The sequence below is a fragment of the Carcharodon carcharias genome, chromosome 11 (assembly GCF_017639515.1).
Source record: "Carcharodon carcharias isolate sCarCar2 chromosome 11, sCarCar2.pri, whole genome shotgun sequence".
NCBI lineage: Eukaryota > Metazoa > Chordata > Chondrichthyes > Lamniformes > Lamnidae > Carcharodon > Carcharodon carcharias.
In genome coordinates, this window is record NC_054477.1 from 103248720 (window position 1) to 103276705 (window position 27986).

At 43.0% G+C, this 27986-nt stretch overlaps 1 protein-coding gene across 1 annotated transcript in view; it reads left to right on the forward strand.

The window, feature by feature from the left end:
- LOC121284432 (protein diaphanous homolog 3-like) overlaps nt 1–27986 on the forward strand; it is a 784525-nt gene that overhangs the window by 87089 nt on the left and 669450 nt on the right. Inside the window, exon 4 of the mRNA XM_041199892.1 lies at nt 5105–5209. Coding sequence (XP_041055826.1) covers nt 5105–5209 — 105 coding nt within the window. The remainder of the gene's footprint in view (nt 1–5104; nt 5210–27986) is intronic.

Below are 27986 nucleotides of genomic sequence, written 5' to 3' on the forward strand. Positions count from 1 at the left end.
TGCAGCAGAGTGACAGTATGATGAGGCTCATGCTGCAGCTCACAACATGGAGCAGACCATCCGGATACTGAAGATGAGGTCCTGGTGCCTGGATTGGTCTGGTGGAGCCCTGCAATATAGTCCACAGAGGGGGTTACACATCGTCTGCTGTGCCCTTTACAACTGGGTGCTGCAATGGGGAGATCAGCTGGCTCAGGAGGAGATGGAGGAGTTTGAGGTCTCCTCTGATGTGGAGGATGCTGACGGCGACGAGGGTGAGGAGGTTCTCAGAAGTGACAATGACAGGCTGAGGCCCTTGCACTGGTTAAATGAGGCAGGTGCACTCGGGAGGCCCTCATAGCTGCTAGATTTGGGGAGGATGATGGCCACATGCAGTGAGGTGACCCCATAGATCCTCACATCGCATCTGTGAATGTTTGACTCCAGCCTGGCTTCTGGCTGTGTGAATACTCTCTGAGAGAATGTTACTGTCATGGAGAAGTAGTGGAGGCCCTAATAGTCACTCGATTACAGCACTCGATGTTGATATGCAGTGAAGACATTCCATAAAGCTTCACATAGCCTCTGAGAATGCCTGACTCCTGTCTGGCTGAGGGCAGATTGCTTGTGCTCTGTGATCAGGCTCTTATCATAGAGATGCATCCATGAAACTTTAGAAACAACTGATCCTTTGTCCACCTTCACCTGAGCCCCTCAGGTGCACAGCATCAGCGGTCATTGATGCTGAGGAGATGGGGGACAGCCCCTCCTTAAAAGTGCTGAGAGCACACCGGGAGAATGAGAGAACTCTGTGGGCCTGCCCACTACATTCTGGCAGCAATGACGAGCACTGTTGAGATGCAGGCATCAGTAATGTTTCCAGGGAGCATGAGGCTGGACCATCACTTCGGTCTGAAGGCTGCAGAGAGCACAGGGAGGTGGACTGAGTCACCTGCCTTTATCTTGTGCAGAAAGGTTTCACATCTGTGTGACAAGAAACCTGCTCGTCAGAACAAGGAGCCACAGGCAGGAGGACGTTCTTGGGAGTTTATTGACAATAGTGAACAGTATGTACAGGTGAATAATACCTGAGCCTGGGCTGTGCAACAAATTCTTCTTAACTTACTTAACCCTACTCCTATGTCTTGGTGCTCCCATGGCATCCACGGCGGAGGTTGAGGCAGCCTGCTGACTGCAGCGCCCTGTCTGCAATGATTTTGGCGGGCGTCCTCTGGAGGGCTGAGACTTGGAGGGCTCCGGCCTGCTTTCGGAGTCCTGCTGTGTGGCAGTGGCACCCTCCTCGGCCTGTGGTGCTGGAGATCCTGAGGTCACAAGAAGAGGGGAGTCGGGTGGGCTGGACACTCTCAGAGTCACCTGGATGGATGGCCCCAGTGTGTGCACCTGCTGATCCTTCTCCCTTTGGGTGCCCGGGAACCCCAAGCTGACTCCTTGAGGAGCGGGGGTAGCTGCAGTGAGATTGAGCTGCCCGACACCCCTCTCGCGTACACACTATTGGAGGCCAACTATAGCATTAGCGATGGAGTTGAGCCCAAGCAGCAGTACAAGAGCCAAGTCCTGGACCAAAGTCTCCATGGCAGCCGCCATCCTACTAGAGTTGACCTTTGTGCATTGGCAGGCCAGCGCTATTACCTCAGAACGAAGGCGGATGGACTCCTCCATCGTGCTTTGCAATCTGAGGAGTGCAGCGGATACACCTTCCTGATGTTCCTGAGATTACCTTTGGAGCTCCAGCAACTGTGACATGACCGAGTCCAGAGGCTCGTCATCTCACTCGGACTCAGCAACGCTCTGGCCTCCAGCAGTCCTCTGAGTGATGGATGTCAGGGCAGTTCCTACCATGGCCTGCTGTTAATCAGACAGTGCGATGTGCTCACCAGATTGCGATCCCAAGGCTATTCTAAAGCTAGGTTCCATTGAGGTGTGTGTGTGTGTTTCTACGCTGGTGGAGGGTGTGGATGAGTGCTGTGATGAGACTTCAAGGAGGATGCCTCCAGATTCCTCTTCAGAGGTTTCTTCAGGGCTTGATTTGAGGCCTGGGTCGTGGATCCATTGGTTTTTTCCAAAATGTGCCTGGGCAGCAAGAGAAGATAATTAGTGCATGGCAGTGGCATCTCAAACAGGAGACGTCGCTCAGCATGGTTGTCTGATCTATTATGCACTGCTGGACCCTCATTTGGTAGAGCACTGCTGACCTCGCCGTCAGCCCAGGACCGGTCCAGATCGTTGCCGGCCAGCTGGATGGCTGTGTTTTCAAAGTCCGTGAGAATCTTGATTATGGGCATTCCACATCGGTCTGCGGCTTCTCCCTCTTGTGTGCCAGCTAGTCCTGCATGAGTAGAGATAGCGAAAGTGTAAGCAGGACGCCTGCCACGCTAGATGGTAAGTATGCCCGATCTGTGTGGGTAGTGAGTGGCCCCAGGGATGGGATGAGGACAATGATGGTGAATGTGAGAGAGCGAATGGTGATGACCCTTGAATTGACATTGAGTGAGATCACTCTGGATTTGTGAGTGTGTGAGTTGAGAGTGATGAGAAGAGTGACTTACCCTGGCGGAATGGAGGAAATCATTCATCCTCTTTCAGCACTGGGTCGCTGCCCTTCTTTGAAGGGCATTGGCGCTGACCACTGCTGCTACCGTCTCCCAAGTTGGTTGGTGCTGTTGCTGCCTATCCTACAGCCAGAGCCAGGGTGGAGGACATCCTGGCAGGTCTCCACAGCATCCAAGAGGCACTTGAGGGATGCGTCGTTGAACCTGGGGGCTGCAGCCTTCTTCACTCTCAGGGCCATGCCTTCTGTGCTGCAGTGCTGGTCTGGAAGCACTGAGATGTGTGCTTGCAGCTGGAATTTAAATATGGCACCTGGCGTGAAGCATCAGCGGGGAGACGGCAGACGGGCGAATGAGAGCCCGCTCGCTGTGGCACCGGCGTGTTTCCTGGAAGTGCATGAATAACGTGGTGGGTTTGGGACGATACGACGTGAAAACTCGCCATCGTGGCCGGCAGGTAAAACGTCGCTTTACCCACCCGCTACCACATTCATTGCAAATCTGGGAAAATTCTACCCAATGTTTTGGTCCAACATGTCTCTCCTTTGGAAGTTGAGTTCCAGAATCTGCATTATTTTGCTTTCAGTTTAACATTTTTAACATAATTAAGTAGAGAGTAGTTAATAAGGTTCATGTTCTTTGATTTTGATGTGTTAAAATTATTTTGTGGCTTCTTTCGTTCCTTATATACCTGGATTTTCGAATGCTAAACAAAAATAAATGTTACTAGCCTCTACAGAGATTATTGATTTGGGGGCTTTAGTGGGATTGCGAATTCATAGAACTTGATGGGTGCACTGGGAAATCAGCTAAGGTTTTGGCTCACAGTAGTTCATGGTGAATTTCACTAAACAAAGTGCAAGGCAGTATGGCTATGTTAGTTGCAAAGACTTTCTTGGAGGGGGAAGATTCATCCCAGAATGATTTGCAAATATTAACTATAAAAGATATTTAAGAAGGTAAACACATGGCCTGACCTTCAAAAGACACACGCATGCAAAATTACCAGTTATAGAGTAGAGGAGTTTAACTTTGGCCAAATTAAGACTCAATGATAAAAGGCAAAAAAAAAAAAACAAGAATTCACTGTTTGAGTCCTTCACTGTTGTTAGTGCTTGAGGCTCCCCTGGAAACACTGATTTGGGATTTCGGAGTGTCCTCCGGAACTTTTCTGTCTGTTGACTACATTATGATATAAGCAGGCAGAGTTCCTTTCGATTGAAATTCTCTATCTTTGTGATGGATTCCACAATGTAACAGAGATAGGGCTCTGAACTTAACAACAGCAGGGAAAGATGTTATTACTTTTCTATTCGCAGCCAATGACTTCTAGACTGCTAAAAGAAACCAGGCTGCAGTAAGAAAATGGTACTTCAAAATGGTGATTCTGGTCACATGACTTTTCTTCCCCTAATGATTGGAGTATCCCACAGAAGGTAATTGATTAGCTCATGTCTGGACAGACCTTAGCCATTGTGTTATTGCCAAGGTGATTGGCTTCTTAAATGTACCAGCCATCACTTCTGAATGGACCATTCTTCCCTTTGATGAACTAAGAAGAACATATCTACACCTTCTGTACAGCCATTGCCCCAATAAACTTTCTGTCTCTGCCTGTAAGGTAGCATTAGAGAAATGCAAATGGGGAGAGTCAGCTACAAGTTCCAGTTTATCTTTGAAATAGTTCTTAACATCAGCAGCTGTGAAATTCCATAGGAGGTTTGCCTTGGCATGTCCTCATTATAATCCATATTGGAAACTTCCAGAAACTGACCAACTTGTAATACCAGATGTGGCAGGTGACTGTGACAGCCATCTTAAGTCAGTGCCTTTGATTGCTTTGAAAGTTCAGTATATATTTGACCTGATGAAATGAAAGATTAATATTCCATGTGCACATCACATTGTCATGACGACAGATGAGATTTATTAAAATGTTCACAATGTTATATTTTATAAATGTTGTGCCGAAACTTTTTATTACGTTAAGGGGCTTCTTCAATTAAGGCTTTAAATTGCAAACCTGTCTGTTCGGGTGGATAGAAAAATTCCCCATTGTAAGATTCAGAAAAGAGCAGGGGAGTTCTGCTTGTGTCCTAGCCAATATTTATTTCTAAGTCAACACAATTCAGCAGATGATTTTGTTCTTACTGTTTGCAAATGGCTTTGCCAACATAACAATAGCATACACTTCTACAAATAAAACAAGTACTTTTTTGGCTGTGAAACACTTGGAACATGCTGATAATGAGATAAAGCATTAAGTGCCAACTCTTTTGTTCTTCACACAATAGATCTGACTTTTGGTAAGAGCATAGTGGGGAAAATTTAGGTGCTTCCTTGCTCAAATTTAGGAGGTGAGCTTTTGGGGTCCTGTAAAGAATCTGGAAATTTATAAGTTGAACTCAGTTCAAAACTGTGTCTAAACGTCACAACAGATATGAGGTGACACCAGCCAGTATAGATTTTAGGATAGGATTTGCTATGTTGTCATAACTAATAACGTAGGAAAAAATGTCATTTCAGCAAGTTAACTTAGCTTATTGTTATTTTCACAGGAAGATATGAACTTAAATGAAGAGCGAAAGGCTCCTCTGCGTGAGAAGGATATGAGTATTAAAAGGGAAATGGTTGTGCAATATATTGGTGCAACTTCCAATACAGTAAGTGAAACATGAAACTTTTTTAATTCTTTTTAGTCATATGGCATGACTTTCAATATATTTGATTTTTTAAAAAAAAGCCAGCAGGTTGAATCATAAAGATCTTTTGTGCAGATCTTTGATCTTTCCAGATATCAGCTAGCTGAGCATCCTTAAGTTTAACTTAACGCAACTTATGCTTTCTATGAGTGAAGTCAAGTCCGCTGATTGGTTGTTTTTTTTTAAGTAATCTAACTGGGATCCCCTGATACTGTTCATGGGAAAACATTTCAAAACTATTTTTATATCCATTGGATTCTATGTCTTGCTATTCTGTTGGCCATATTCCTTTACTATACATCCCTTGTGATGTAATAATAAATATATGGAAATAAAATGTTACCCATTTTCCCCAAATTTAGATTTATTCTGTTTTACTTTAGGAATTAACGTTGAATAAAAATGTATGTGCCTTAGAAAAAATTGTTGTAGCTTTGTAATTTTAATATTTCTGATTTCTTGACTATGAGTGACCAATGACCATTGATTTTTATTTTGGGTGCATGTCATTTCCCTGTAATTAACCTGATTTCTGCTTCCAATCTAAATGATATTCCTGGGAAACAGATTATTTTTCATCCTATCAAAATGATGAGGAATGTATGCTGGATATTTCACCTGACCTCTGTTGGATAACTCAGTGGCGCAAACGTATACTTATTGTTTGGCTGATGTATGCTACTTTTGTCCTTTGCTTATAAACCAACAGATTTTAAGTATGCAATGTGGATTTGCCTATGGAAACTGCAGTTTACTGCAAGAATCTGTAAAGTGAGGGCTGTGATCCTAATAATTGGAAGATATATAAGATGTGGATAATTATTTTCTCAATAACCCTGGATGTTGCTGACGGGCTGAAGAACCAATGTGCTTCTGTAACTATACTTTTGCTTCTTTCCTGATTTCACATTTTATTTGTATACATTTCTCTTCCTTGTCTTCCAGATTTTCTGTTTTTGTTTTGTTCTTTTGTTCACTTCTGGTCCCTCATTTTCTTTTTTCACCTTTTTTGCACACTTTTTTTCCCTTTTCTTCCTTTTATAAGACAAATGTTAGTGATACACTAATGCACGAGGATGTAGCTGGAAGGTAATCACTTCAGTCATTTTTCGGGTTGATAGCTGCCAGTCCCAAACTAGCAAGTGACACAATTATCTGGTGGAATAAGTAGATAAATATTTGAAGGGGAAAATTTGCAGGTCTGTTGGGACGTTAGAGGAATGGGACTAATTAGATTTCAAAGAGCCGATACAGGCATGATGTAGTGAATGACCTTTTTTTGTGCTGTATCATTGTAGAATTCTATTGAATAATTTTGTGAAACTGCTTTGAGCTGCTGTTTAGAATTTTTCAAATACTCATACAATTAACGTAATGTTGGGAAACTGTTAAAAATATAACCTTCATTAGAAATGGTTAATTCTTAAAAGAATAGCAAGTCCCTGTGGCTTGCTCCCTTTGGGGAAAACTGAGGCCGAAAAGGAAAATGGAATGCACTTGTTTGCCTTGTTGCTTTCTGTTTCTGAAAATATTTGAGCCCACCTTAATCCTGGGAAGCCCCTTCTCACTGTCTATGCTTTGTTCCCCTGACATGACACACTTCCAGTTTTTCTTTCAGGATTAACCCACCTATAGTTCTTCACAGTTCTCAAGCCCATGAATAATTCCTGACTCATGACATTCAAGTCCAACAAAAATCTGCTGATTCAGAGTTACGTGATTTTACTGCATTTTGCATTTGAGTGCATTTTAGTAGTCTGTGCAAAATTCTTGGAACAAAGATAGAAACAGAGAAAACTTGACGCAGAGAAGGAGGCTATTCAACCTATTGTACCCGTGCTTTCAGAAAGAGTTATCCAGCCTAATCCCACCTTCCAGCTCTTGGCCCATAACCCTGTAAATTATGACACTTCAAGGGCATATCCAAGTATTTTTAAATGTGATGAGTGTTTCTGCCTTTGCCATCCTTTCAAGCAACAAGTTCCAGGCTGCTATCATGCTCTAGGTGAAAACATTTCTCACTAGCTCCTCTCTAATCCTTTGGCCAGTTGTTCAAAATCTATACCCTGGTGACTAACATTTCTGCAAAGGGAAGCAATGCTTTCCTATCTGCTCTTCTTGGTCCTTCATAATTTTATAAACCTCAATTAAATTTCCTCTCAGCTTCCTCTGTTGAAAGAAAACAATCTCAGTTCATCCAGTCTTTCCTCATAGCTAAAATTCTTGATTCCCAGTCTGGTAATCTCTTCTATACTCTCGCTCTTGTGCAGACACATCCTTCTGCAATGTGGTGACCAGAATCAGATAGCGCGCAGCAGTCTAGCTGTGGCATAACCAGTATTTTATACAATTCTATCATAACCTCCCTCACATAACCTAGGCCTTAAGTTCCTGTCCTGCTACCTCTAGGAATCTGTGGCCATGCACTCCAAGGGCCTTCTGTTCCCCTACAGTTTTCAATATCCTACCATTTATTGTGTATTCCCTTTTTTAAACCTTTTCTCCTGCACATCTGACCAGTGATATTCATTGACATCTTCCTGCCGTCCACAGCTTTATTATTCATTATCAAACAAATATCATCTGCAAACTTTTAATTCATGTTCCCCAAATTTATGTCTAAATCATTGATGTGCACTGTGAACAGCAGAGGACCCAGAACCCTTCTGACAGGTATGTAGCATTAAACGAACAGTCCCACAGTCACTCCCAACTCCCCAGTGGATGTTCACTTTTCCCCACCATGCCAGGTTGATACTTCCACTGACTTTTGACAACCGTGCCACCCTCTGTTCAAGCATGTGGATCCAATTATCACCAGCAAGGTACACCCCAGCGGCTCCCTGTTCCTTAAATCTTCAAGATCCCTCTCTGTTCTGATCCCTTCCTTTTGAACAGAAATCAAATTCTAACAAGCATCCTTTTGTTGTTAACACAAAACAGTTCTTCCCTGCTTTCCCACAGCAGTAGCTCCTTCGTTTCTGTGTCTCAAACAGCAGCTGTTCTTTTTTTCTGAGGGATACTGGGTGTTAATACTACCACCCAGCCTCAATAGCATTCTGAAACAAAAACAGAAAATGCTGAAAAAGCTCAGCAGGTCTGGCAGCATCTGTGGAGAGAGAAACAGAGTTAATGTTTCAAGCCCATATGATGATTCTTCAGAGGTGAGGGATAGAGAGGGTGATGTTATAAAGGAATTTAACTTTAAAAATAAGAATCTTAAAGTTGTGACAGAATCCAGAGTATACAATCCTTTTGGCCAGAGTTGAGAAGCAAGAAAGGTATGATCACACCACCAGGACCTGCAAATGGTGAGAGAATAGAGGAGTAAATCTGCAGGGAAATCAGAAATCTGCAAGAACAATAGAGTGGTGATACTTTGAGATTTCAATTTACCGTATATTGATTATGATAACGGTTGAGTAAAGGGAAATTAAGGGGGCGGAATCTCTGAAATATGGTCAGGAGAACTTCCTTGACCAGTATGTTCACGGTGCAACTAGGAAGGAGCCATTGCTGGACCTGGTGCTGGGAAATGAGCTGGGTCATGTGGACCAAGTTTCTGTGGGGAACACTTGGGTAAGAACGATCATCATAAAATTTAGATTAGTAATGGCGAAGAGCAAGGAACAATCTAAAGTAGAGCTTCTAAATTGGAGGAGGGCTAACTTCAATGGGATGAGAGTGGATCTAGCCAGGGTGAGATGGAATCAAAGACTGATGGGAAAACTGTCAGCAATCTTTAAGGAGGAGGTGTTTCAAACACAGTCGGTAAATTTCAATAAGGGCAAGGTAGGGGAAATGAAGCCAAAAGAAAAAGGAAAAAGAGAATACGATGAAATAAAAAATTAAGAAGGTGTACAGAAACATAGAAACGTAGAAACATAGAAACTAGGAGCAGGAGTAGGCCATTCGGCTCTTTGATGATGCATGTCAGGTGAATTCTTCAACTCCCCTCTCAACCTATTGGATTTCGTCTGGTTTCTGTTGAAGAGAAAAATAAGACTGGTGAAGAGAGAATAAAATGGCAGTTAAAAGGAAACCCTAAAATCTTCTATTGGCATGTAAATAGGAAGTGGGTCAAAAGGGGTGGGGTGGGTCCTATTAGGGATTAAGAGGGTGATATGTGCTTAGAGGTGGCGGGCAAGGCTAGAATACTTAATAGCCCGAATCTTCGGTTCTGGGTCGGAAACACTATTTCTCACCCCGCTCGGACAAACCACCTGGCGTCCTCCAATTTTTCAGGGCAAACTTCCGATGGAGGATCCTGCAAAAGTCAGTCAGTGCAGGAAACCTCGAAGGGAGCAGTGGAGATAGTCTGCACAGAAACCTCACCACCTTTTTATGGCACCAGCTACCGTATTCTTTAATTAGAGTTTAAATTTCTCAAAGCTTCTTTGAAAAACAGGTGAGAAGCTAAGTGTATAAAGGGGTAGGGCAGGTAAGGTGAGTGGGTAAGGGTGTAGGGTGGGTTAAAGGTTGGGAAGCATGTGGATCAGGTGGTAGGATGGCAGTTGGGTTGGGTGAGCAGGGGTGTGGGGTGGCAGGTGGGTGAGTGGGTCAGGGCTTTGGTTGGGTTGGGAGGTTTTGTAGGTTGGGGGCTAGTCATGCTGGGTGGTTAGGGTTAGTTAGGTCGGGTTGCGGGGAGAGCCGGAAGTTCGGTGGGGTTGTTGGGTGGCGAGGGCTGGTTGGGTTAGGGGCTAGTCAGGATGGGAGCTGAATTACGGGGGGAGTTGGGTGGCAGGGGGTAGTCAGGTCGTGTTGCGGGGGCAGTCAGGACTCTGGGGCTAGTTGGGTAGTGAGAGCTAGTCAGGTTGGGTTGGGTGCTTGTCAGGTTGGGGGTGCAGTCAGATGGTGGAGACTACTCCAGTTGGGTCGGGAGCTCGTCAGGTGAGGTCGGATGGAGGTGGAGTTGTGGTAAAACAAAAACAGAATTACCTGGAAAAACTCAGCAGGTCTGGCAGCATCGGCGGAGAAGAGTTGACGTTTCGAGTCCTCATGACCCTTCGACAGAACTTGAGTGAGTCCAAGAAAGGGGTGAAATATAAGCTGGTTTAAGGTGTGTAGGGGTGGGGTCTGGGGTGGGGGGGGGTGTTGGGTGGGGGGAGAGAGAGAGAAGTGGAGGGTGTTGGTGTGTTTGTAGGGACAAACAAGCAGTAATAGAAGCAGATCATCAAAAGATGTCACAAACAACAGAACAAAAGAACACATAGATGTTAAAGTTGGTGATATTATCTAAACGAATGTGCTAATTAAGAATGGATGGTAGGGCACTCAAGGTATAGCTCTAGTGGGGGTGGGGGGAGCATAAAAGATTTAAAAATGTTTAAAAATAATGGAAATAGGTGGGAAAAGAAAAATCTATATCATTTATTGGAAAAAACAAAAGGAAGGGGGAAATAGAAAGGGGGTGGGGATGGAGGAGGGAAGTCAAGACCTAAAGTTGTTGAATTCAATATTCAGTCCGGAAGGCTGTAAAGTGCCTAGTCAGAAGATGAGGTGTTGTTCCTCCAGTTTGCGTTGGGCTTCACTGGAACAATGCAGCAAGCCAAGGACAGACATGTGGGTAAGAGAGCAGGGTGGAGTGTTAAAATGGCAAGCGACAGGGAGGTTTGGATCATTCTTGCGGACAGACCGCAGGTATTCTGCAAAGCGGTCGCCCAGTTTACGTTTGGTCTCTCCAATGTAGAGGAGACCACATTGGGAGCAACGAATGCAGTAGACTAAGTTGGGGGAAATGCAAGTGAAATGCTGCTTCTTTTGAAAGGAGTGTTTGGGCCCTTGGACGGTGAGGAGAGAGGAAGTGAAGGGGCAGGTGTTGCATCTTTTGCGTGGGCATGGGGTGGTGCCATAGGAGGGGGTTGAGGAGTAGGGGGTGATGGAGGAGTGGACCAGGGTGTCCCGGAGGGAACGATCCCTACGGAATGCCGATAGGGGGGGTGAAGGGAAGATGTGTTTGGTGGTGGCATCATGCTGGAGTTGGCGGAAATGGCGGAGGATGATATGATCCTTTGAATGCGGAGGCTGGTGGGGTGATAAGTGAGGACAAGGGGGACCCTATCATGTTTCTGGGAGGGAGGAGAAGGCGTGAGGGCGGATGCGCGGGAGATGGGCCGGACACGCTTGTGGGCCCTGTCAATGACCGTGGGTGGAAAACCTCGGTTAAGGAAGAAGGAGGACATGTCAGAGGAACTGTTTTTGAAGGTAGCATCATCGGAACAGACGCGACGGAGGCAAAGGAACTGAGAGAATGGGATGGAGTCCTTACAGGAAGCGGGGTGTGAGGAGCTGTAGTCGAGGGAGCTGTGGGAGTCGTTAGGTTTGTAATGGATATTGGTGGACAGTCTATCACCAGAGATTGAGACAGAGAGGTCAGGGAAGGGAAGTGTCAGAGATGGACCACATGAAAATGATGGAGGGGTGGAGATTGGAAGCAAAATTAATAAATTTTTCCAAGTCCCGACGAGAGCATGAAGCGGCACTGAAGTAATCATCGATGTACCAGAGAAAGAGTTGTGGAAGGGGGCCGGAGTAGGACTGCAACAAGGAATGTTCCACGTACCCCATAAAGAGACAGGCATAGCTGGGGCCCATGCGGGTACCCATAGCCACACCTTTTATTTGGAGGAAGTGAGAGGAGTTGAAGGAGAAATTGTTCAGTGTGAGAACAAGTTCAGCCAGATGGAGGAGAATAGTGGTGGATGGGGATTGTTCGGGCCTCTGTTCGAGGAAGAAGCTAAGGGCCCTCAGACCATCCTGGTGGGGGATGGAGGTGTAGATGGATTGGACGTCCATGGTGAAGAGGAAGTGGTTGGGGCCAGGGAACTGGAAATTGTTGATGTGACGTAAGGTGTCAGAGGAATCACGGATGTAGGTGCGAAGGGACTGGACAAGGGGAGAGAGAAGGGAGTCAAGATAACGAGAATGAGTTCTGTGAGTTCTGTGGAGTCGGGTGGTGGGAGCTAGTTGGTTCGGGGAGGATATTCGGATGGTGGGGACGAGTCAGGTCAGGGGGAAGTTGGGGGGGTTAGGGGGCAGTGGGTAGTCGGGGGTACAGGGTAATGTGCGATTATGGGGGCAGTTGTATAGTTACCCAGGAGTTGGACTAGGTTTTTTTTCTGTCTAACATTTCCTGGTCCTTAGGCCAGAACTGTCTGGAGTCTCTGACTCTAACTCAGAGTTGGAGACTTTTTCAGATGGTCCCGGGGAACAGGGAATTGCTTGTTGGAAGTTCAAACTTCCTGTGCAATTCTCATGGAGTCCTTGCGTTGGGACTTCCAATGGGTCCCACAGTGCATCTTCCGGAGTACGTCCGGTCTCTGAACATCGAGAGATCAGAAGGTCTGGGTGATTGAGTACTTTGTATTGGTGCAAGCAAAGGAAGAGGATGCTCACAAAATATCAGTAGAAACGAAGATGTTTGAGGTAATAGATGGAGTGAAAACTGATAGGTAGTATGTACTGGAAAGACTGGCTACGCTTCGAGTGGATAGGACGCTTGATCCAGATCGTTTGCATCCCAGGTTGATAAGGGAACTGGAGGTGGAGATAGCAGAAGGCCTTGTCATAATTCTTTGATCTCCCTGAGATATTGGGGAGGTGCCAGAGAGTTGGAGAGTGACACGTTTATTGAAGAAAGGTGGAAGCACGTTCCAAGTAACCACAGGCCAGTCAGTTTAACATCAGTGTAGGTAAGGCTTTAGAAACAATAAACAGGAGAAAATCAACAAGAGATGGTTGAGTTAATTAAGGAGAGCCAGCACAGATTAGTAAAAGCTAGATTGTGTTTGACAATCTACCTGAATTGTTTTATGAAGTAATAGAGAAAGTTAATGCAAGGAATGGAATGGAGGTAATTTATATGGATTTTAAGGAAGCATTTGACAAAAGAGAGACTGTCATAGTTGTAAAGTTAGTGGACTTGTAATCCAGAGACTCAGGCAAATGATTTGGGGGCATGGTTTCAAATCACACCATGGCAAATGGTGCAATTTAAATTCAATTAACAAAAAATCTGGAATTGAAAGCTCGTCTCAGTAATGGTGATCGTGAAACTATCGTGGATTGTCATTAAAACCCATTTGATTAACTAGTGTCCATTAGGAAAGGAAATCTGCCATCCTTACCTAGTCTGTTTACACATGACCCCAAATCCATAGCAATATGGTTGACCTTTAACTGCCCTCTGAAATGGCCTGGTAAGCCACTCACTTCAAGGGCAATTAGGGATGGGCAACAAATGCTGGCCTTGCCAATGACACCCAGATCTATTCAAAGAATAAAAAATAGTACAACATGAAATGCTGGTTACCAAAATTGAAGCTCATGGATTGGAATAGGAGGGTAGCGACAGCTTGGATAAAAAATTGGCTTAAGGATAGAAAACAGCGAGTTGTGGTAAATAGTTGTTTTCAGGCTTGAGGATGGTAGACAGTGGTGTTCCCCAAGGATCAGTGCTGGGACCACTGCTTTTATTTATATATAACTTGGGTATTGGAATGCAGAGTAAAATTTAAAAATGCGTTGAGGATACCAAGCTTGGAGGTGTGGCGAACCAGATGATGTCAATTAACTGCATCAGGAGGTCATATAGATGGGTAGGCTACCATAGTGGGCAGACATCTGACAGATGAAATTTAATAGGGAAGTAAGACCAGAGGACTTAGGAGCAGAAGCAGGCATTCGGCCCATCGAGTCTACTCTGCCATTTAATGAGGTCATGGCTGATTTGATAATCCTTAACTCCTCTTTCTGCCTTTTCCTTCATAACTCTTGATTTCCTTACTGATTAAAAATCTGTCTTTTCTCAACTTTGAATGTACTTAATGATCCAGCCTCTACAGAAGTGTGAGGTGATGCATTTTGGCAGTCGGATAGGGAGAGGTAATATGGACTTAATAGCATAGTTCTAAAGAGTGTGCAAAGACAAAGGGACTTGGAGGTTTACGTAAATAAATCTTTGAAGGGAGCAGGCCATATCGAGAGTGTAGTTAGCAAGGCATTTGGGGCCCAGGGCTTCATAAGCAGAGGTATTGAGTACAAAAACAGGGAAGTTATTCTGAACTTTTATAAAGCTCCAGTTAGGCCTCAACTAGAGTATTGCATCCATTTCTGGTTATCACGTTTTATGAAAGATGTGAGGGTCTTAAAGAGCGCCGAGGACACTTAGTAGAATGGCTCCAGGGATGAGGGATTTTAGGTAAATGGTTAAATTGGAGAAGCTGGAATTGTTCTCCTTGGAGTAAAGGAGATTGAAGGATGTGATAGAGGTGTACAAGATCATGACAGATTTTGATAGGCTAGACAAAGCAAAGCTGTTCTCATTAGCTGATGGTACAATGGCAGGGGACAGATGTTTAAGGTTTTGGGCAACAGCTGTAGGGGACTGTGAGGAGGAATTTTTTTACGCAGCGAGTGTTAATGATCTGGAACTCATTGCCTACAAGGGTAGTGGAACTGGAGACAACCAATTATTTAAAATCAAAATTGAGTGGGCACTTGAAGGAAATAAGCTTGCAGGACCATGGTGATGAAGAGGAGGGAATGGGACTGACTGGATTGCCGTACAGAAAGCAGCATGGGCACAATGGGCCAAATAGCCGCCTCCTCTGCTGTTATTGCTCTTTATGACTTGAAGGCAATGGGAAAACAGCCATTATAAATCAATAGGGGCAATAGCGGATGATTATTTAATAACTTTTTAAAAACTTTTATGTTGTGCTTTGTTATTGTGCTGCTGTCCCTGGATGTCCAGAAGATGTTAACTAAGTAAAGTGGAGCTTTACTTCTCTCTTACTATTATTTCATCACCGTTGAGCATAATGGCTATACCATCCTTGGATTTTTTACTCAGCTGCAGTGTTGCGGGCTGCCATCTGTTGTGTCTTTGGCTAAACCATTGATCATTAACTGTGGTTAATAATGATGAACAATTGCATTTGAGGTAGGGTGGAACATAAGATGTTATTTTACCTCCCTTGTCAGGTAACTTGTGTAAGCAATCCGCCTACTTCAGACCCAATCATTAAGAATTCAGCCACACCTAGGATCACAGCTTCCACAAATGTAAAATACAACATGTGTTTCTGGTCCCAGAAATCCCACATATGAAACTGATCCTTATTGCTGACATGAGGATAAGCTTTTTATAGCCAGGTGATGAAGGAGGAGACCAGAAGTTCACTCAGTTATAGATTTATTCATAAAGTGAGATAATACAAATGTATGGCTCCTAATTCTACAACCGAACAACAATGTCAAAGTGTCTCTTTCTACCTCTTTTGTGCATCTAACACTAATTAAGTGTTCTATTGGAAAGGGGTGCTCTTTTTTTTACATTTCTGCACCTATACCCCTTGTGCCCTAATTGAAAGGGGCACTTTTACATTACTGTTATAAAACAGAAATTTTAAGCGATACTTATCAGTTGAAAATGTCATTCCTGGCTGCGATGATACACTCCAGAAATGTGTCTCTATAGCTACACAAGGAATTATCCAATGAGTGACCCCAGCTTGTACGCACTTAACCTTAACTTATGCAATTTACAGGGGTAGCCGTAAGTACCAATGGATAGCAATGAAGTTATGTCTAAGCCTTCCACAGAAAAAAAATAACAATTACAGAATTGGAAGTTTGTACTGAAGTAGTGTACATCAGGTATCATCATAACTGAAGAGAATTTACAGATGAATTGTGGGTTATTTGGAAAATAATTCAGAATTTCCGCGTTTTGGGCTGGCTCTTAAGACAACAATATGCTTGATAATGAAGCCAACCAAGTCCAAAGCAATACAGAAAATAACAAACCTTCAGTACTTTTTTTAAACAAGAAAAGCAAATGAAGTATAAATAACGTAGGAAGCATGCAGTTCTCATAGGTCACACAAGATGCCCAGAATTACACAGTTTTGTTGTGCATAGCTTTCAAAATTTTCTGATGATGCCAAGAATGAGAAATTTCTGCCACATAGTGGATTTCTGACATTGGTGTTTCAAAAGTCTGTCATTGGCATCTTCCCAAAAGGTCAGCTTTAAAAGAAAATCAGAACTGTCAGTTTTCACTGACAGTTGTTGCGAGCGGAAACTGCTACTTGCGACCTTCAGGTATTGTTGTGCTTTTCTGGTGGGCTTTTTAAAAAAAAACTTGGAAGTGGCAGCAAAACTAGCATCTGGCTTTGTCTGAGTGCTTAACAAATTCAACTAACAAATCAAGTTTCGCAATTGTTCTTTGTTCTTTAGATATAAGATCATCTTTCTGTGCTGACCTAGCATGATTAATCAGAATAGGAGTAACACTCACCAAATAGGATTGCTGATTCCTGATAAAGCTACTCCAGACCTTTTCTGATTAGTGTCTCAACCAATATGTTTAACAGCCCCTGAAGCCTGACTTCCAATCTTAAATTCCACTTTAATCTTATTAATAACACATTTTTCAAATTCTATAGTACCGCCCCATGAGAAATCAGCATGTATCATGAAGATAAAAACAACAACAGAATTACCTGGAAAAACTCAGCTGGTCTGGCAGCATCGGCGGAGAAGAAAAGAGTTGACGTTTCAAGTCCTCATGACCCTTCGACAGAACTTGAGTTCGAGTCCAAGAAAGAGTTGAAATATAAGCTGGTTTAAGGTGTGTGTGTGGGGGGGCGGAGAGAGAGAGAGAGAAAGAGAGGTGGAGGGGGCGGGGGGGGGGGGGCGGGGTGGGTTGTGGTTGTAGGGACAAACAAGCAGTGATAGAAGCAGATCATCAAAGGATGTCAATGACAATAGTACAATAGAACACATAGGTGTTAAAGTTGGTGATATTATCTAAACGAATGTGCTAATTAAGAATGGATGGTAGGGCACTCAAGGTATAGCTCTCGTGGGGGTTTTTTTTAAATTTTTTTTTTAATAATGGAAATAGGTGGGAAAAGGAAAATCTTTATAATTTATTGGAAAAAAAAGGAAGGGGGAAACAGAAAGGGGGTGGGGATGGGGGAGGGAGCTCACGACCTAAAGTTGTTGAATTCAATATTCAGTCCGGAAGGCTGTAAAGTGCCTAGTCGGAAGATGAGGTGTTGTTCCTCCAGTTTGCGTTGGGCTTCACTGGAACAATGCAGCAAGCCAAGGACAGACATGTGGGCAAGAGAGCAGGGTGGAGTGTTAAAATGGCAAGCGACAGGGAGGTTTGTGTCATTCTTGCGGACAGACCGCAGGTGTTCTGCAAAGCGGTCGCCCAGTTTACGTTTGGTCTCTCCAATGTAGAGGAGACCACATTGGGAGCAACGAATGCAGTAGACTAAGTTGGGGGAAATGCAAGTGAAATGCTGCTTCTTTTGAAAGGAGTGTTTGGGCCCTTGGACGGTGAGGAGAGAGGAAGTGAAGGGGCAGGTGTTGCATCTTTTGCGTGGGCATGGGGTGGTGCCATAGGAGGGGGTTGAGGAGTAGGGGGTGATGGAGGAGTGGACCAGGGTGTCCCGGAGGGAGCGATCCCTACGGAATGCCGATAAGGGGAGTGAAGGGAAGATTTGTTTGGTGGTGGCATCATGCTGGAGTTGGCGGAAATGGCGGAGGATGATCCTTTGAATGCGGAGGCTGGTGGGGTGATAAGTGAGGACAAGGGGGACCCTATCATGTTTCTGGGAGGGAGGAGAAGGCGTGAGGGCGGATGCGCGGGAGATGGGCCGGACACGGTTGAGGACCCTGTCAACGACCGTGAGTGGAAAACCTCGGTTAAGGAAGAAGGAGGACATGTCAGAGGAACTGTTTTTGAAGGTAGCATCATCGGAACAGACGCGACGGAGGCAAAGGAACTGAGAGAATGGGATGGAGTCCTTACAGGAAGCGGGGTGTGAGGAGCTATAGTCGAGATAGCTGTGGGAGTTGGTGGGTTTGTAATGGATATTGGTGGACAGTCTATCACCAGAGATTGAGACAGAGAGGTCAAGGAAGGGAAGGGAAGTGTCAGAGATGGACCACGTGAAAATGATGGAGGGGTGGAGATTGGAAGCAAAATTAATAAATTTTTCCAAGTCCCGATGAGAGCATGAAGCGGCACTGAAGTAATCATCGATGTACCGGAGAAAGAGTTGTGGAGGGGGGCCGGAGTAGGACTGGAACAAGGAATGTTCCACATACCCCATAAAGAGACAGGCATAGCTGGGGCCCATGCGGGTACCCATAGCCACACCTTTTATTTGAAGGAAGTGAGAGGAGTTGAAGGAGAAATTGTTCAGTGTGAGAACAAGTTCAGCCAGACGGAGGAGAGTAGTGGTGGATGGGGATTGTTCGGGCCTCTGTTCGAGGAAGAAGCTAAGGGCCCTCAGACCATCCTGGTGGGGGATGGAGGTGTAGATGGATTGGACGTTCATGGTGAAGAGGAAGCGGTTGGGGCCAGGGAACTGGAAATTGTTGATGTGACGTAAGGTGTCAGAGGAATCACGGATGTAGGTGGGAAGGGACTGGACAAGGGGAGAGAGAAGGGAGTCAAGATAACGAGAAATGAGTTCTGTGGGGCAGGAGCAAGCTGAGACAATCGGTCTACCGGGGCAGTTCTGTTTGTGGATTTTGGGTAGGAGATAGAAGCGGGCCGTCCGAGGTTGGGCGACTATCAGGTTGGAAGCTGTGGGAGGGAGATCCCCAGAGGAGATGAGGTCAGTGACAGTCCTGGAAACAATGGCTTGATGTTCAGTGGTGGGGTCATGGTCCAGGGAGAGGTAGGAGGAAGTGTCTGCGAGTTGATGCTCAGCCTCCGCGAGGTAGAGGTCAGTGCGCCAGACAACAACAGCACCACCCTTGTCAGCGGGTTTGATGACAATGTCAGGGTTGGACCTGAGAGAATGGAGTGCAGTAAGTTCAGAGAGAGACAGGTTAGAATGGGTGAGAGGAGCAGAGAAATTGAGACGACTAATGTCGCGCCGACAGTTCTCAATGAAAAGATCGAGAGAAGGTAAGAATCCAGAGGGAGGGGTCCAGGTGGAGGGAGAATATTGGAGATGGGTAAAAGGATCCGTTGAACTGGGAGAGGACTCCTGCCCAAAGAAGTGAGCCCGGAGACGAAGACGGCGGAAGAAGAGTTCAGTATCATGCCGAGCCCGAAATTCATTGAGGTGAGGGCGTAAGGGTATGAAACTAAGTCCTTTGCTGATCATGAAGATGCCTGGAAGTTTCCCTTTTTGATACTGATAAAGCAGTATCTGCTTTTAGTTGAACACAGCCTAATTTCAGCAGAACAGATCTCACCAAAAAATTACCACACATTTGAGGCATCAGGACATAAGAAATGGGAACAGGGATAGGCCATAAGCCAGCTCCACCATTCAGTAAGATCATGGTTGATTCAATTGTGGCATTAAATACATTTCCCTGCCTGTCCCATATGACCCTAGACTCTCTGAAGATCAAAAATCTGTTTAACTGTTGCTATGAGAAGGCAGGAATGGGTTTTCATGTTGAATGGCTGATAGCAGTCTGTCCCCACAACTGAGGGGCTTGTAAGGCCACTTCAGAGTTACATCAAGTCTAAAGGGGGCCAGATATCTAGATGGCTAGTGTGTGGTTCAGAATAATGCAAATAGCCCAGGTTCAATTCCCATTCCAACGAAAATAAAAGCAAAAAAGTACGGATGCTGGAAATCCAAAACAAAACAAAAATACCTGGAAAAACTCAGCAGGTCTGACAGCATCTGTGGAGAGGAACACGGTTAATATTTTGAGTGCGTATGACTCTTCGTTCCCATTCCAACTAAGGTAGACTTGACACCTGCCTCGTTGCCCTGCCCCCAATAGTGGAACACAATGGCAAACCACCACTGAAAAAAACTGCCTAGACAAACAAGCTCAGGATGAAGCATCAGCAGACAATGAGCCCAGGACTTGCCTTCAGGCAGAGCACACATGAATGAATGAACAAACCAAGTCTATGCGCAGAAACAGGCCATTAGACCCAAGTTGTCTGGGAATATAGTCACACATCAGCCAGACTAGATAAGGATGACAGGTAGCTTTTTCCTCAAGGACAGTGGTATGTTTTTAAGACAGTACAACAGCTTCATGGTCAATTTTACTGACACCAGTTTTGTATTTCTAGATTTTATTACCCTCAACTCAAATTCCAATTCTCCAACTGCACTTGTAGGATTTGAACATATCTCCTGAACTATTAGCCATGCTTTTGGATTACTTTGTCTTTAACATAACTTCTACATGATTACATAGTACACAAATCTCCATTCAAGCAAAGGCACTAGTTATAGGGTAAAATAACTTTTGACTGAACAGTGTCCCTGTAGGACAGGCCAATAGAATGGTAGAACAGACTTGCTTTAACCTCATGACAACTTCCACCCTATAGCACAATCAAATTAACAACTGTCTTGGACTACTGGTAAGGTGCTCATCACACAGAACATGCATAAAATGGGCAAAGGCCACAATAGTTTTGTTTTGCAGCAGACACATCTGGGTTAAGTACCATTAAATCTGATACTATGATGTTAGTGATTTTTAAAAATTAAAATAGGAGTGCTGCACTAAGCAGCAAGAGAAGCAATATTGAGAGAGTAGATGATCCTATGGTTCTAGAAACATTGTTTTCAAAAGTCATTTGAAACAGTTTTCAATGATATATGTTTGCTAAAGAGAATCTATTTGGCTAACTTAAATGTTACTGCTCAAGGTAGAATCTGAATTCAATTCTGTGCAAAAATATGCAAACTTAGACTTGTGGAAGCCAAGGTCTTCAAATAAAATTTTAATGAAGGTTTTTGAAATAGATTGAAGACAATTCAATGTATAAATTTAACATATTTTGGAATGCATTTTGAAAGTGTTTAAAACCTAATTTGGATATGAAAAATATCAATTACTGAGAATAATGGCAGAACACTTCCTTCAAATACTATTTTAATTGATTTAATTGGCTCATCAGCAAACAGTGCAGCAAAACACTAAAATACCATTTTAGCTGCTATAAAATGTTAACAATCTCAACCATTTGCACTAGAATCTGCCATTATAAATACTGACATGAAGTGTTGCAACATGATATTTTTGATAAACTCGATATCATTGTCAAAATTTAAAATTCTAAATGCAATGGAAATTAGGAATAGTAATATTGAACACTGAGAAGGAAGATAAAAAGGTCTGATGTGTACATTCTTTCAATTAAAAGTAGCACAGACAAGTGATTTCAAATAGGACAAGTTCACCAACCACTGTTCAATGTGAAAAGACAGTGAATGGTTTCCATACCATGAAGTCAGAACTCATGTTCTTCAGAATTGGAGTGATCTTTGTTCAGGCCACAAATGTATTTGTTTCGTTTTCCATCTGCGTTGCTTGCTTCTTCAGGTGGTTTCAGAAACACTTCTCTCTTAAACTTTTCACCCTGAAGAAACAAGCCTTTTCTGCCAGTTGATCTACACTCCCATGAATGTGGCCAAAAGAGCTAACAAGATTTTCAGGATTACTTTTCGCACTATGGGAGACTCTACTCTAACATCTGTATTGCCAATTAGCTCTTCAAAACCTGAAGCAACTGGCCTTGCTTTACCCTCATTAGTCCTACCTATGAGGACCTCTTCAGCCCAAATCTACCTGTGCAACAAAGCTGGCTGTGACCTATCCGGTTCTTGAGAATAAACTCCAAATTTCTACCAAGTATCCAATTCCTTTTGTTTTGCCCCTCTCATTAGTTTACCCTTTAGTTTATTGGCGGCCACGAAAGCTTCATGGTCCTCAGGTCAACTTCTTGTCCTACCTTGTAACCCTCCTTTGATTATGTAATCTATTCCTGCTGCAGCCTCTACTTGCACTTTGATGACTTTCAGGACTACTGCTGTAAGATCTTGCTCTCTCTTGGACACTTTCATTTTCAGTTTGTGATCATTTTCCAATGCAAGAGCCCCCTCAGACCCAATATAAGAACTCTCACTACGTTTTCTTACTTTCCATTCTTTTACCCTATTCTGTCAGTCCATGGACCTTACATCTTAGCCATCATCTTGAGCAATTAACCAATATTTAAACTTGCCAGTAGCTTTTTCTGCATGTCCCACAATCATAACTCCCCATTCATTGGACCTTTCTGGAACATAGGCTATCCAGTACCTCATTTAAGGCAATTGGCCTTTGGACGTGGTAGTGCTCTCCTGTGTATCATGATACAGGGCTTATCACCATCCAGCCCCTGATCTATTGCACCCTTTTCCTCAGAACCATAATGACAAAATACAAGAGTGTGTGAGGTGCAGATTCTGAGAGTTTGTAATCAGTCTTAATTATTTGTGAGGAATGAACCTTAACAGTTTGATTCCCATGTTGTATAACCATTGTCTTACCATCATGCCTTATTACCTTAACAGGATATTTCCATTCCTTATGGCCCTCATTTAGAATGCACCATATCCCTGGAAATAAAGTCTATCTCCAACAGTCTTATATGATGTCTTTGAGCTCTCTGAATTTTCTCCGAGAACTCACCCTTGATGAAAACCCTTCTTCCTGCATGTAAAACATTCAGATTTGCATAAAAAAATAGAACTAATCATAGTCCTCTCAAGGGCTGGGTTGTCTATTGCCCAGCACAGCAGATAATTTGCAATCCCTCTTATGGCCAATTGATAGCTAATCAATTAATGATTGTTAACTGTTCCCTGGGAATTCCTGAGGTTTGCTCGCCAACTATTGCTGCTCCAATCCTGTCACCTGGTGAAGGAGAAGACCAGAAGAGTCAATCTTTACTTAATTTTAAATTTTTTCCCCCCAAACTGAGATATATACGTACAACTTTGAACTTTACAAGCCACCACCAGTGTACATAACTGTCTCTTTCTATGTGCACAAGTAATCACCCAATGAATGATTCTGTCACATCTTGATTTAATGAAATCAAACACTCTTCTTGAGGCACTTCAACCTCCGCTCTCCAAAAATCCCAACTCTTTCCACATTTTGACCCATGTATTCTATCCCATTTTAAGTCTTGCTCATTTATTACTCCATCTTATTATTGACACTGGTAATTTGTGCCATTTTTCATGTCCCACCAACAATTATGAGTCCACACTAAAAAAAAAGATTCCTTAGATATTAGGTACAGCTCAAAATATACAACAGATCTCTCTTAAGCTCTCCATCAGTAAATCTCTTTCACACCTTACATGCATGAAACTTTCCACAATTGCAACGAACACTGCTTAACTTGTTATTCACTACCACGTGTCTGGAACAACCACCCATATTGATGTAAATGGAAATTGAAGGCCTAACACTTTAAAAAAAAAAGTGCATAAAAGAGAACCAAGCGATGTAGTATTGCTTTTCATTAAGCAGTTGCTAATTCTGCATCTGGGTTACACTGTGAATGATGATCTAGCACTTAATACTTTCTAACACAGCAGGAGAGAGTTCTGAATAGCCAGCACTCGCTGGAAGGATATGAAGGGGTGACCAATTTTAAAAATTACAGTTTGTCAATGTCAATGGTTTTAGTTCTCAAAAGATCTAAGATCCTGCAGAACAGTAATACCTAAAACACTGGCAAGATATTGTTATTTCATACACTCCATTGACATGATTGAAAAATTATAACTAACTAGACAAATTGACTTTGGAACAATTATCTTTTATGACTTAACATTAAGTAGTGATAGCCAACAAAAATATGACACATTTATGTGATACTGAATTCAGCATCCAATCTGAAGTATATGAGGGATAAAATAAAAAAAACTAAACTATTTCATAAGAACATAAAAGAAATAGGAGTAAACCTGCTCCCCCGATTCAGTACAATCATGGTTAATCTTCTGCCTCGACTCCATTTTCCATCCCGCTCCCAAGATTCCTTGATTCTCTGGGAGGTCAAAAGCTGACGATCCCAGCCTTCAATATATTCAATGATGGAACATCCACAGCCCTTTGGAGTAGAGAATTCCAAAGAATCATAACCCTTTGAGTGAAGAAGTTTTTCCTCATCTCAGTCCGAAGTGATCACCGCTTATCCTGCCTCCCCCACCCGAAAGATTCTTGTATGTTTCAATGAAATCACCTCCCGTTCTTAATAATCTCCAGAGTGTATAGTCCCTGTTGACTCAACCTTTCATCATAGGACAGCCCCCTCATTTCAGGAACCAGTCTGGTGAACCATTGCTATATCGCCTCCAATGCAAGTATATACTTCCTTAGATATGGAAACCAAAACTGTGCCCAGTGCTTCAGATGTTGTCTCACCAAAGCCCTATACAATTGTAGCAAGCCTTCGTTGTTCTCGTACTTCAGTCACTTGCAATAAAGGCCAGCATGGCATTGGCCTTCCTAAAATTACTTGCTGTATCTGCACACTAACTTTTAGTGCTCCTTGTACAGGTGCACCCAAGTATCTCTGAACAGCAACAGTTAAGAAGTTTGTGCATTTTAAAGCATTTTTTACTTTTCTATTATTATCAAAGTGAATAACTTCACACTTGACCACATTATACTCCCTCTATCACCTTGTTGCCCACTCACTTAATCTGTCTTTGCAGCATCTTTGTGCCCTCTGAAATGAATGCTGGGCTTTGCAAGACTGTTATGTTTGAAAATGTCTCGTTTAACTTGAGATGAAATGGAATCTTGGTATTACAGAACTTGAACGTTGCTGAAAAGCGAGATGTATTGCCGAAGATTTTTGTTTTTCACTCATCAGGACAAACTGAAGAATGCCAAATTTCAAACAATCACAATAGCTCATACTAAAAGAGAAAAGGGATGCTCATTGGTTGGCATGTTGATTCTGGCTGAGGTGTTGCTATGTGATGATTGTTGTGATCGTTTAAAATTTGGTAGTCTTGTTTGTCCGAATGAGTGCAACATGATGAGTTCCGGCAACATGTCTCTCATTTCAGCAGAATTCAAATGAAACAGAATGTTCTGGATGGAGGACATTGAGGTTATGTGGAAAAACTCTGCCTGGAGACAGGCCTATGTGATCTGGCTACCATAAGAGAAACTCAAACAGAAACCTATTGAAATATAAAGTGACAGTTTCCACACCTTTATACAGTAGCTCACAGGGAGGATACAGCTGCTTTGTGATACAGAGAGAGGGAGTGAGAGAGAAACACAAAGGGAACTACTGCTGTGTGGAGGGACAAAGAAACAAACTGCTGTGGAGAGCAGATAAAGACTTGTGTGTTTTAGTTTCCAAGCAGAACGCTTCTAAGAGTTGGCTTTCTGTACAAAAGGAAGCGGACAGAACCAACAGGACTCTTGGAGATTGAAGGAACAAGGAGTCGCTGTGGTGGGCTTTGCTGGTGAAAGCCAGGCTGAGTGGAATGATTTTTGGAGGACATTGGAAGTTTCAACCAGTCTGACAGGGAGACGTGAGACTGTTGGAAAGCCTGGGAGTAACTTGGGACTTAGCATTGTGATGGTACACATCTGCTAGAAGTAGGGTGCATAGAAAAAGAAGCTGTAAGAAGTATCTCAATTGTGTTAATTAGTTATTGTGAAAATAACTCCTCTGCCATTTCTGCCAACTCCAGCATGATGGCACCACCAAACACATCTTCCCCTCACCCCCCGTCAGCATTCCTTAGGAACTGCTCCCTCCGTGACGCCCTGGTCCACTCCTCCATCACCTCCAACTCCCCATCCCCTTCCCACAGCACCTTCTCATGCAATCACTGAAGGTGCAACGCCTGCCCTTTACCTCCCCGCTGGTCTACTGTATTCGCTGCTCCCAATGGAGTCTCCTCCACATCACGGAGACTAAATGCAGACTGGGTGACTGCTTTGTGGAACACCTCTACTCAGTCTGCAAGCATGACCCAGACCTTCCTGTAGCTTGCCATTTCAATTCACCATCTTGCTCTCATGCCCACATGTCTGTCCTTAGCCTGCTGCAATATTCCAGTGAAGCCCAACGCAAACTGGAGGAACAGCAATTCATCTTCCAATTAGGTATGTTACAGCATTCCAGACTTGGCATTGAGTTCAACAACTTCAGACCGTGAACAGTCTCCTCCATCTTGACTCCCTTTTCAATCCAATACTTACTAATTTAGTTATTTTTGCTTTTATTTATTTTTTACTTTATTTATTCTTTAATTTATTTGTTCATTTTGTTGTGGGAGGCGGATGGTAAATGCCAAGCTGCCCAAATTCCATAGGGAAACTTGAAGCAGCTGCCACGACTGTCAGCAATTTGCACTTATTTCGACATACGGGCTTTGTATTCAGTAAAAAGGCTCTTATCGGTTTCTTTCGAAACTAAATTAAACCTTTATTAATATAAGAAATTATTTTAAACACCGACATGGATCTACAAATTACTACTATGACAACTTCTAAATCCCCTAATTAATTTAAACCCCAGTTGCATCTCTGTTAAGGCAACAGTGAGACACACAGATTTTAAAAGACCCAGGCAAAGTTACACACAGTACGCTGAATGGTCGAATTCAAAGTGAGTTTTTATCAGCTTCATTTCCTTGTAGACAGCAGCTGGAAGCTTAGATGCATGAGGCTTTTTAAGCTTGTTAGATCTTAGAATTCCTTTCATTTACACATATTTTCCCCTTTGAATGCAAATTCCCATTGTTTCACAATGTCTTTGGACTTTACCTCCCAGTAATAAATATCCATCATAGTACCAATTTTACCAGTAATCTTAGGGAAAAATAAACACATTGTTTCTTAACTTCTCCTGGCTAGGTGAAACACTTCACCCCCTCCTTTGAATTCAACCTAGTCTGGTTTATCTAAAAATGCAAATATTGCCTTTACACCTTAAATTCTAAAACTTCCCCCGTGTTTACCTACTTAGTATTTCGCACCTAGCTTATCTTCTGTTAGATCAAAGGCTTCAGACCATCTGCCTTTAATTCAATTAAGTCACACACACACACATACATACACACATATACACAGACACAACTATTATTCTACTTTACAATAAATTCCAATAACATTATGAAAATTATTACATCTTCCTGACATCCCCCTCCTTATTAAAAAAATGAACCATCATAATTTAAAAAGACGGCTTCCATTTTGTGAATCCACTTTACCTCCTATACTTATTACACTATTACATTACTAACTGCATGCATTAACATAACTATATTTATAACAAATCCTTGGTATCAACGGAAGTCACTCAGTGTCCAAGTTTTAACTGTCTAATGTTCCTTTTAAGCCTCAAACTCTTGACAATGCATCTGCAATCAGATGTTCTTGTCCCACCGCATGTATAATCTGTAGATTAAATGGTTGCAGTAATAAACTCCATCTAAGTGGCCTCACACTTCTGTCTCAAAATTTGTCCAAAATCTTAAAAGGATTGTGGCCTGTGTAAACAATTGTTTCTGACGAATTGTTTGCAAAGTAAATTTCAAAATGCTGCAAGGCAAACACCAACTCCAAAGTTTCATTTTCGATCGTTGAATATCTGCTTTTTTGTACATTCAACTTCTGTGTAAAATACCCTATCGTTTTTTTTCAATTCCACTGTCGTCATCTTGTAACAGTATGGCCCCAATGCCTATATTTGCTTGCGACAACGGCCAACTTAAATTGCTTGGCTTCATTGGGTACTGCCAAAGCCAGTGTTCTAGTTAATACAGTTTTCAAACTGTCAAATACCTTCTGACATTCCAGTGTCCATTGAAACTTCTTGCTCTTTTTAATAGTTCAGCAATGGAGAAACCACACTCAAAATTTGGTGCAAATTTCTGATAAAACCCACTCATGCCCAGAAATCTCA